Source organism: Protomyctophum parallelum (assembly GCF_964188405.1).
Source record: "Protomyctophum parallelum genome assembly, chromosome: 6".
Lineage (NCBI taxonomy): Eukaryota > Metazoa > Chordata > Actinopteri > Myctophiformes > Myctophidae > Protomyctophum > Protomyctophum parallelum.
Genome location: NC_139701.1, coordinates 34,077,013 through 34,089,034, shown reverse-complemented (window position 1 = coordinate 34,089,034; position 12,022 = coordinate 34,077,013). Strand labels below are relative to the sequence as shown.

The following is a 12,022-nucleotide window of genomic DNA, read 5'->3' as shown; positions in this document are numbered from 1 at the left end:
ATGGTCTTTATTTTTATACAACACCTTTTTATTAACACCTATATCGCTTTTCACTCACCCATTCACACATCCACACACAGAGGCAGCCGAGACAGCAACCTGTTCATCGGGAGCAGATAGGTGTTCAGTGCTCAAGAATGCTTTGACACAAAGTGCATGTTACTACTGTAGCTGAGCAGTTTGGTGTTAAATTAATAATGTCCTGTGGGCTACCGTTGTCTCCGTCTTGTTTCAAACATGCAAGTGTGCACACACACACACACACACACACACACACACACACACACACACACACACACACACACACACACACACACACACACACACACACACACACACACACACACACACACACACACACACACACACACACACACACACACACACACACACACACACACACACACACACACACACACACACTCACTCACTCACTCACTCACTCACTCACTCACTCACTCACTCACTCACTCACTCACTCACTCACTCACTCACTCACTCACTCACTCACTCACTCACTCACTCACTCACTCACTCACTCCCTGTCTCCCTGAGTCCTTCTGACATTTATCACAATAACTTACCTACTGTCAACCTGATATGTCTCTAACCACAGTACATAAGCTCACAACACATCACATTGCGATTTGTTATGAGCATGTAATGGGTTATATTCTCCCACACAGTCGTACAACAAAGTGGTTGGTTAAATCATCGTACAATGCCATAGAATTGTTTTGTGACAGAATGGGCGGCGCGGAGGCCATTCTGTCACAATTTCATAGAGTCCTGTCATGCAAAGTTGCAAACATGAACACTTTTCCGACTGGCCTGTTGTTCTGACTTGGTCATTAGACCTTTATGCAGCCATCTGTCTGGCCTGACAACAGATGAACAGCAGGTTGGAGGATGTCTTTTGCAGACAGATACGGTATAATATAAGGAGGTAGAACAGCACTGACTAATGGCCTGTCATTGTCTGGAGCCAGCATAGACATAAACAATTGTGACAAAATGATGCAACTAAAATAAGCTTTATTCAGATGTTCATTTTATATTTAAAATAATGAAACTCCCAAAGCAGACTATGGCAAAGGCATTTTCATGTTGATTGGAATGCTTGATGACAATCTATATTGTTATGTACACTTCTGAGATCCCTTTTGGCCAATGCAGGGTATTCTGTCTCAGATAGATGCGTGTCCCTTCTACATCTCTTTACAGATAGCGAACATGATCATGGAATCAGAGTCGAAAACCAGGGTAGCATTCCAAACTTTACTGTCCTCTTCTCATCATCCAATAATCGTTAATTTGTAAAACTGAAATAATGTCTTGATCAGAAAACATACTTCAACACAAATGTATAATCAATTATAGCATACAATAACCTCTGTGCATGTTGACAAAAAGCTACTGTAGTCTAGCATAATGACAAAAGCTACATTCAGCTTAGCTTAGTATTTTTTACAGCATCATGAAATGTATTTTAAACTCAAAACCACATGAATTACATTATTATTTAAATGCACACTTGTACACAATACAGAAATGCAATTCATGTGTGGTTTTGAGTTTAAATTTCTCGTAAATTTCATGTAAGAAATACTAAGCTAAGCTGAATGTAGCTTTTGTCATTATGCTAGACTACAGTAGCTTTTTGTCAACATGCACAGAGGTATGCTATAATTGATTATACATTTGTGTTGAAGTATGTTTTCTGATAAAGACATTGTCATGTTTATTTCAGTTTTACAAATTAACGATTATTGGATGATGAGAAGAGGATAGTAAAGTTTGGAATGCTACCCTGGTTTTCGACTCTGGTTTTCGCTATCTGTAAAGGGATGTAGAAGGGACACGCATCTATCTGAGACAGAATAGTAAAAAAGCAAAGGCTTTTCCAAGGCACAACAGATGAAAATCAGGAGAGGAGCTCTGCCTCTGTGTCTCACATGAACAAACTGAAACTGCATGAGCCTACAAACAAATTAGGGTTTCAGGTGTGCTGGAAACAATTGAGCTGAGCTAACACATTTGAAATTACTAAACACTAATTACTGGCTCTGTTACAGAAATCGCCTCTAGGAGGTGCAAAAGAGTAGTTTTAGAAGGCCACATAATGTGTGCCATGACACTCCCCGCTTGGTATTAATCAGATACCACTATACAACAGAAATCGCAAAAAACCTTCACACAGTGTAAAGACTACAACATATTAGTCTCTGAAAAAACTGTCTCTGAAACAGGTCTGAAGAATGTCCTGATTGTCCCATTTATTGTAACCCTGAGCTCGACCTTTCTGACTCGTCCGTCACTGCCAGCCAGTGCCTTGGTCACAAGGACCATGGGCCATGCGCTTGGCCTGGGTGTCTTTAAGGACAACATCTCCCTCCTTCAGGTTATGACATTCCTCTTGCCATTTGCTCTGAAGCGTTGCCAGGTATTTACGCTTCCATCTGCTCCAGAAGGTGTCGTCAAGATGCTTCACCTGCCGCCATTGCTGCCTGTGTAGGTCCAATTCCTTGAAGTCGCCTGGAGGGGCACGGAGGGTGCAGACCTTTTGAGTGAGGAGCATGGTTGGTGTCAACGAGAAAGGTGAATCTGTGACAGTTGAGATAGGAATTGATAAGCTGCAAACTGTTGCTGTCATCCATGAACATCTCTCTATGCATGATGTCCAAAAAGGGTCTATCTTCAATAGACAATCCAACTTTGTCATCTTTCACTGACTTTTCAAAGATCGCATGTCTGCTGTCGTAGATGGAGGTGTCGCATGCTAGCGAAGCGTCAGGCGGAGGCTTGATGCTGAACTTCTCCTTGACACAGATCTGGTTGGGACGTGCAGCAAGAAGAGAAGGACGTCCGTTGTCGAGTACATGGGTGCGGTACTTACAGCTGAAGACTTGTGCTCTGATTCTAGGCAGACATTTCCGACCACAACCCAGTCTCTGTGCGTAGGGTGTGTTGCCTGTTCCATTCCGAGTATGTCGCGACCCAGGAGTAGAAGAATTGGAGCTTTAGGGTCCAGAGGAGGAATGCAATGAGCAATGGGCCTTAGGTGTGTATGCCACTGCGCTGCCTCTGGAGTTGGTATTTCTGCCCTGACATCTGGCATATTGTTGCACTCGATCAGAGTTGGCATTTTCACCTTTGTCACTCCATCTAAGGACTCCACAATGAAACCTGTGGTCCTTCTCCCTGTGGTCTCTGATACACCTTTACAGGTGCGAAGGGTGTAAGCTGAGTTTTCTCCCTTGATGTTCAGCAGGTCGAAGAACTCGGTTCTGGCAAGTGATTGGTTTCTTTGCTCATCCAGGATTACATAGAGCTTGATTGCTTTGTGTGGCTGACTCTGGATAAACCTTGGCAAGGCAGATCTTGGAGCATGATCTTGTATTCCTACCATCTCCACAGACCTTAGTACACTTTGAAGTGACATCTGGTTGCAGTGTTACAGCTTCTCTCTCCCCGCTATGCTCGGTTGAGGTTGTAGGGGGTGGTCCATGATGCAAAGCTGTAACGTGAGTGTCACTTTTACATTCAAAACATTTGATAGCTGCCCTACAGTTTCTGGCCAGATGAGTGGTTGTAGCACAGCATCTGAAGCATATGCCGTTTTCCCTTAAGAACATCTTACGCTCCTCTAGAGGCTTGTTCCTAAACCCCTTGCAGTGCTTGAGAGGATGGGGCTTCTTATGAATTGGGCATTGCTTGTTGACATCCAATTGACATCTTGAATTGCTCTCGTCATCTGACTGCGTCTGACTCACAGTATCTGACGAGACCTCGGCCTTATGGGCATAGACTGAGCTTTTCACTTGACTCTTGGCTGGCTGCTCAGGTTTTGGCACACTCCTGGGGAGAGAGCAAAACTCGGATCATTGCGTGCTCGAGCCTCTCTGCAGATGAAGTCACAGAAGTAAGAGAATGGCGGAAAGGTAACACGATGAACAGTTTTGTATTGGGAACCTTGACCCATCCACTTCTCTTGAAGACTGTAAGGTAACTTGTCTACGATAGGTGCAACACCATGGGGGGTGTCAAGATAGTTGAGCCCAGGTAAGTAACCTTCACATTTCTCAGACTCCATCTCCTGTAGAAGATCTCCTAGCTCCCGAAGTTTTGAGGGTTCCTTGATATTGATCCTCGGAAAGCTGTCGAGTCTGTCAAATAGAGACCTTTCAACAACCTCTGGGGCGCCATAGCAGTCTTCCAGGTGCTCCCAAGCCTTCCTTAAGCCTGTAGCAGGATTGCCTAAATGCACGGCTCGAATCCGCCTCACATGATGTGCAGACTGTTCTCCCAACCACTTTGACATCACATCTAGCTCATGCTCACTAGCCAATAGGTGCAAACCCTCTGTGGCATTCAAGAAAGATGACTTCCATGTCCAATAGCTCTCCGGATGATCATCAAACCTGAAGAGTCCTGAGTTGACAAGCTCACGTCGTGCTAAGTATCTAGCGATGTCACTCATACCAGAGTCTCCACTCGGTGGCTGTGGTGAAGACTGAATAGGTGTGGGAGAGAATGGCAGCGTTTGGATGTTGCAATGACTCACTGGCGTTTGTCTCTCTGGTTTTGGCCTCTGTGATGGCTGAGCTGCACCATCGTTGCCATTGTTATCGAGCTTCCCGTATTGTGCAGCTCGAGCTGCAGAGCGATGCTGCCTTGTTGGCGTTGCAGGTTGCAGAGATCATGAATGATGGGCTCCAACGGTGGTCCATAAGGCTCGACACCTACAGGGGTTATTACTTCTAGCTGGGCCTGTTGTTGAACACAATTGTTAACGCGTTCAGAGACAACACGCTCAGACAGCTTGTACTGAATGCTTCTCTTCATATTAGCTTTTTCCTGCTTCTTCCAGCGAAGCATATTCACTTTTTGCTGCTACCTCTAGCACTTCTGTTTCTGCAATGGCTGCAGCCACATCGCCTTGTTGAAAAGGTGCAATATCCGCTTCCATCCGAGCCTTTTCGATCATGAGATTCGCTTGCTTCTTAATGAATTCGGTCCTGGCCCGTGCTGCCTCAAGCTTGGCACGAGCCTTAGTGGCGGCTGCGCTAGCTGTTGAACTCCTTGCTGAAGCGGAGGCTATGGACCTCGTCTTTAATGTTTGCTCCGTTGAGCCTTCACCTGAATGCCTTTTCTCTGACATCATGTAATGCCTATGCCGTCTTGGCGTTCGAAGTGTTAACACATTTAGTGCGATCGTGAAAATAACTTCACTGCCGCAGTTTTTCACTAACCTTTTAAGAATCACACCTCGTGCAGGTAGGTAGGTTAAAATAACGTGGTCGCTTTTCCTAGTGTCGGGTAATATCCCTCAGGAGCCGTCGATAGCCGCCGATGCTGATTTCCCAGCAGAAGCAAGCATCAGTTTTGTTCGGGTCATGTGATCCAAACGTGTGATGTATCCCATTACAATGTTTGTGCGGAAAACCTTGTATGTCTCAAAAGTTATCAAAATTGGTGAATAAAACAAAAGTCAGGAAAGTGTGGTTCGGCAGGGACATAGGTCTTTATCAATTAGTACGGGAAAGTCGGGTTCAGCAGTGAAAATGTAATTAAATATTCTAAATGTATCATACGGCACTCATTGATCAGAGATAAATCCTGTATAACCCTGTAATTGTTCTTTAGCAGTTGTGGCCACAGATATTTTACAGAAATGTATGCACAATGTCACTTTAACCAAGTTGGCCATGAGTATACCTCAACGCTACCTCTTCCGTCATTATCCTTATCATTATCGTTATGTTTTAAGGCAATTTCACTTTTGGTATTGAGTTTAAAGAGCTGTCGATCTCCATTCTCCAGTCAGGTGAGTCCTTATCAGGGAGTCCAAACGGGAAAAGACGTGAGGTCTGTGATGTTGTTCCAGCACGTCAATCTCAGTCTGCCGCTGTGAGCTGAGCCATCCAGCCATGAGTTTAACCAATGAAGTGTAGTCAGTGTCTCTCTCCTCAGGGGACACAATTATCTCACCATGTCAGAGTACGTTTGCTCATCAGTCAGTCATTATTTGACGGCGCAGAGTCAAACCAACTCTGCCGAGACAATCACACCGCAATTAAAATGGTCCACACAGCAATGATGTGTGACTCTCTTCCTTTTGTCCTCACATCACCCCATCCCCCCCGCCCCACCATCACTTCAACCCGACTTCCCCCCATTACTCTTTAAATTCTGTCTGTGTGTTCCCTCCAATTCCCCTCTTCCCCATCCAAACCCGTACTTCTGTACCCGTCGCACACGCGTACACCTCTCTCCCCCTCCCTATGCACCTCTCTGTTACATTCCCCTTGTCCTCCATCGTCAAGCCTCCACAGAGGTGCTCTTCTCCTTTGATGTGGGGAACGGGCCGCTGGCGGTGCGCGTGGTAGCCAGCGCGCCGCTAAACGACAACAGGTGGCACAGCGTGCGAGCCGAGCGCAACGTCAAGGAGGCGTCGCTCCGCATCGATGCTCACCCCGTTGCCACGCAGGAGGCTCCCACAGACGGACACATCCATCTGCAACTCAACAGCCAATTATTCATAGGTGGGAAACATTTTGTGTGTGTGTGTGTGTGTGTGTGTGTGTGTGTGTGTGTGTGTGTGTGTGTGTGTGTGTGTGTGTGTGTGTGTGTGTGTGTGTGTGTGTGTGTGTGTGTGTGTGTGTGTGTGTGTGTGTGTGTGTGTGTGTGTGTGTGTGTGTGTGTGTGTGTGTGTGTGTGTGTGTGTGTGTGTGTGTTTTCAGATTCTCCCTCAGATTTTCTGCAATTGGAATAGCAGTGGTCTCACACATGCATGCATTGCATATATACGCACTGTACACCCCATAGCCCTTCTGTCTTGATAAAAATCTTCGTGATAAGGGAACAGAGGATATTTTGTTATCATCTCTCCTCTTCCTCTGAAAGTAAGCTGCAGTGTAGTGTAAACTTTTTCGATTGCAGCCTCTTTCTCTTGTATGAGAAAAATGCAAACTCTCTGCTTCCCAATCTACAATATGCAGATTGTTCAGAGTCTTTGAAGTGTGTACAAACAGTGTTGTCAAGTAACTTAAGTAATATACTACTTTCAGTAATATTATTACTTTTTTCCAGTAATATGTAACTTAACTAGTTACTTTCACATTTTGAGTAATATTACATTTACTTTTTTCCAAAAGTAATATTATTACTATTTTCACGAGCCTTGGTGGAACTGTGGGTTTGAGTGTTTATTTATAATGGTAGACTGGATAGGGGTCAAGTTGCTTTGCAGGCTGCTGATCCGCTCTAGATCTAGACTCTAGAGCGGATACCGAAACGTCGGTACGTACTGTATGTGTGAAGTATCGGATGCAGAGGGGAGGGCCTTAAACGGTTCGGAACACGGAACAACCTTAAACTAGTGTGTGACTGTGTGTAACTCGTTAGACTGCACTGTTAGAGAGAAGAGACGTAAACAAACTAAGCGTGGAGGAGACAGAAACACCGGCACAACAAAGCGTTATAACATTCAATACTTGGAAGTATTCGCATTTTTTTTAGTATGTCCGCGATCGAGATGAGAAGAACATTATTGTCCGCTACAAGTTGTGCATAGGGAAGAAGCTATATTCCACATCGAAAGAATCTACTTCAAATATCAAACACTTTAGACTGTAATTAATTAATTCATACACAGTAAAAGTCTTATAGTGTTAATTTAATTCAAATGAGTGTACAAATGGACCCATCATCATGTATACACTATACAGTACACTTTTTAGAGTTAAATAAACACTGCAGAATAGGGGAGGGGGGACTGCTAATGTTGAAAATGCAAAGTAAGACTTTTGGGGACACACTATGCAATTACTGGAGGCGAGAGAAAAAAGTAATAAGTAATAAGTAACTAGTTACTTTTCTCAGGGAGTAATAAGTAGTGTACCTTTATTCCTTTTTTTAAAAGTAATAAGTAGTATATTAGTGTAATATTTTGACAACACTGTGTACAAATATAACCAAATGGACCCTTACAGGCCATACTCTTCAGAGTTAAAGTACCATAATGATTTTATTGTGTAGCTGCCCCCATAGAGTAATAGAGTAATAAAACAACATAAAAAACAAAGCAGCACATAGTGTAGCAAATCACAACCACACTACACATTACACATAATTCACTTCTTGCGCATTTTACACAACCACTTGTGATAAGAACGCTAAGAACACCAGGGAGCTATATCGCACAAAACTTAATTGTAGCCTCAAGCAACATTATTTAAATGTTTCATTGAGGTAAAAAAAAAAAAAAGTAAACGGTTGAGTTTACATTGGGGTACTCTGTATCGTCAGGAAGCACGCTACGAGCTCATTCTCGACATGGAGAATACATATGAGATGAGTCCGATTATTATTCTCTGTGCTTGCCTGAGCACAGTCTGCTCCTGTGTTGACTGGAGGGTCTGGTGTTCTTTCCTGCCCGTATAACCTTCATGGTACTATGTCCCAGACCAACAGTCATGGACAGTCCCTGGCGTCTTTTAAAACAGGCCTGAAAATCACCTTTTAGCATGCCAAAGGGAGAGGAAATGATGTTCCCCAACTTGTACATATTTTTATTATAGTAGTTATTAGTATAGTATAGTTTTTTTTTTTTTTTACCTTTTATGATGATTTGAATTTTGTTGTTATTTTTCATGTCACGTTATGAATTGAATATACCCAGAAGACCACAAAGACTTTTTCGGTGATCCCTTTGGACGTGTGTTTGACTGTACCCTGTACTGATTACATTTCTGCCAATAAAGTATTCAATCAATCATTTAATCAATCACTTTTGACATTTCTAGGCAGGGAAAATGTACATTATGAATTAAGCCCCATTTCAAATAGTGGCAATAGCTGATTTGCTATTTTCACTATTATTATTGATAGGCCTACTAATTATTCAGAAGAGGAAAAGCATATCCTGTTGGATACTTTGTTGACAGACATTTTCACCTGTACTGTAATTGAGTGCATTCTCAACTACTGTACAGTAGGCTACAATACAGTAAATTTTTGAGGGGCGCTAGCCCTTCCTATATACAGCTTTTGTCCCCACACAATATTTGGTATTGACAATGAAAGGAGAAATTTGGTCAAATGTCCGCCAAATATGACGTACATTTGTGGCAACACAAACATTAAATCCCATTGACTGACAATGAAGGGAAACTTTACATCATAAGTAGACGAGCAAATCGGCTAACCAATAACATAAATTCAGTTATTTATGAGATGATGCATGATGATGTACGATGATAAGTGATTTTTAATATTAATGTTATATCAATAACATCTTAGTATTTTGACAATTATTTGGGGGAACACTTGCAATATCCTCAGAGCCCACATGTTGAGAACCTAATCTAATAGAAAAGCAGCAGTGACAACAGAAAATCCATGAGCCTGTATCTGTCTGCAAATATTATGGATGTCAGTTCATATAGGAAGCACATTTTGGAGGAAGAATCAGCCAATAAGCAAACAATGATGGGATTGGGCAGAGGAATTGAGGTGAATATTTATTAGTTGAATGTGTTAGCCAATAGAGCGGCGCAGTCCCTCCCCCTTTCAGAACAACGAACGGCCCAGGAAATGAAATGCAATGCATTCTGACCATAGGATTTTCTTTAAGTATTTATTTAAAGACGGTTACGCCGCGGACAAAGCCAACTCGGATCGTGACAAATCATGACAATGAACACAATGTTTTGGGCCGATCAAATAATTTATAAGAAGAAAAATGAAACAAATAGTGTTGTCTCCTGCCTTTATTTTCTTCTTTCTAATGATTTGATCGGCCCAAAATATTGTGTTCATTGTCATGATTTGTCACGATCCGAGTTGGCTTTGTCCGCGGCGTAACCGTCTTTAAATAAATACTTAAAGAAAATCCTATGGTCAGAATGCATTGCATTTCATTTCCTGGGCCGTTCGTTGTTCTGAAAGGGGGAGGGACTGCGGCGCTCTATAGGCCTCTCTGAATGGCATAGATGTAATGACACGGTTTGTGTATGTGCCAGTGTCATGTTTAATATTACCCTCAGGGTATTTAGGTGCTCTGTTAAACCTAACCTAAACCTCAAACCTCTAAACCTTAAGTAAGACCGGAAGCTTTGCACATAAATTATGTGGCACAAGCTTTGCCCATTTCAATGCAAATTAATCTCATTACATAAAACGTCCAATTCGTAAACGACAAACTAAACGGCACACACCGTTACAGTGGAGGTTATTGGCATCTTCAGAGAGCTGGTATAGTGAACTGAAGTATATTGATATTAAAGGAGACTCCAGTGATCCTGGCAGCAGTGATTTTCCTCCATCAAGATAGCCTTGTAAAGTGCAACAATGTGCGCAATTAGGCATAACTTCTAAACCTGCGTAAATAAACGTACGATTGGGCAGATAGCTATTCCAATAATTATACTGCAAAGTACACTGCTGCCTTTTTTTGAGGGGCACTAGCCCCTCCTTTATATAGCTTTTGTCTCCACATGTCTCATATTTGCCATTGACAATGAATGAAAGGAGAAATTAGGTCAAATGTCTGCCAAATATGACGGAGATTTGTGGCAACACAAAGCATATACAGGTTTAATGTTTGTCTTTACAGGTTACAGGTTTAATGTTTGTTTTGTAAACGCCATTGACAATGAAGGGAAAATCAAATGTGAAAATGGAAAATGTGCCTCATTACGTCATATTGTCTCATTATTGTTAATGGCGTTTAATGTTTGTGTTGGCACCGTTTGTTTTACATCACCATTACATCACCTAATCAACATGAGTTAGACTTTAATATATTAGCGCCCCTCACGTCACACGGGTGTGATTTTTAAGATTCATAAAGGAGTAAATTCACATTTAAAATAGTAAGCCTTGGTGTATTTATGAACTACTGTAGTACTATTGTACTACTGTTCAATTAAGTTACTTTATTTCCTACAATTTGGCATGAGAGGGAGCATGTATGTGATACAGAATGAAATGTAAGATGTGCTATTAACTTTAATTTAAGTTAACTATAGTCCATACCCGTTCGGGGATTTGAGTTTGAGCACCCACAGTATTTTTCCTTGTGTGCACAAACTTTGTCCTACACAAACATTAAATTCCCATTGACAATGAATGGACAATTTTACGTCAGTGTCTGAGCAAATAGACATCGTGTTTATTTTACGTCATGATGATGTACGATGATAAGAGCGTCCCTCACTTCACTATTAGTTCATATATTTATCTAATCTAACTACCGGTATCTATCTCTGTATACATGTCTGCAATCCAGAGAACCGTTCGCCCCACCAACTTCAAATTTGACACACACCACACCACCACAGGGAGTGCAGTCCCCGGTGTCGACCCACGGTTGTCCAGAACCAGCACATAAGCCTCTGCCCAGGCTCCGGGACAGGGCCCAAATCCAGATCCACCCCAGATCTCCAAATATGGAGCTGGCCTGTTCTCTTTTTTTTCATTGATATTTTCATTAGAAGTTAGGCATCAGTATATAGTATCATTTATCATCATTATAACAATTCTGATTAAATTGCCTTGCCCACTCCCTTACAATTTATTTTTGGAGCTGGCCTGTTCTGACATCACACTGATGTTCTGATCACCCCTAGATCTCCATATATGGAGCTGGCCTCTGCTTTTTTTAAAGATATTTTTGGGGCTTTTTTGCCTTTATTGATAGATCACATTAGGTAGACAGGAAACAGGGAGAGAGATGGGGGGAAGACACACAGCAAAGTTTGTTGGGATCGGGACTCGAACCCGCAACGCACTGTCATGCTGGATTACCAGCCAAGATGCCTGGACCGTTAAGCCGGCCCCCTTATGACCAATGTATCACGTATGTCTGTAATCCACGGTTCACCACACCGACTTCAAATTCGACACGCGTTCCACACCCCCACCGGGAGTGCAGTGCCCAGTGTCGAGTCCGTCAGATAGCCCATAGCCGGTTGTCCAGAACCGGCACAAAAGCCCTCAGGGATCACCCCTATATCTC

At 42.6% G+C, this 12,022-nt stretch overlaps 1 protein-coding gene across 1 annotated transcript in view; it reads left to right on the top strand.

Annotated features, from left to right (window-relative positions):
• Positions 1 to 12,022, top strand: part of LOC310859941 (contactin-associated protein-like 4) — a gene marked incomplete at both ends in the record, with an annotated part of 126,483 nt that overhangs the window by 80,696 nt on the left and 33,765 nt on the right. The window contains one exon of the mRNA XM_083766708.1: positions 6,327 to 6,545. Within this exon, the coding sequence (XP_083622834.1) occupies positions 6,327 to 6,545 (219 nt within the window). The remainder of the gene's footprint in view (positions 1 to 6,326; positions 6,546 to 12,022) is intronic.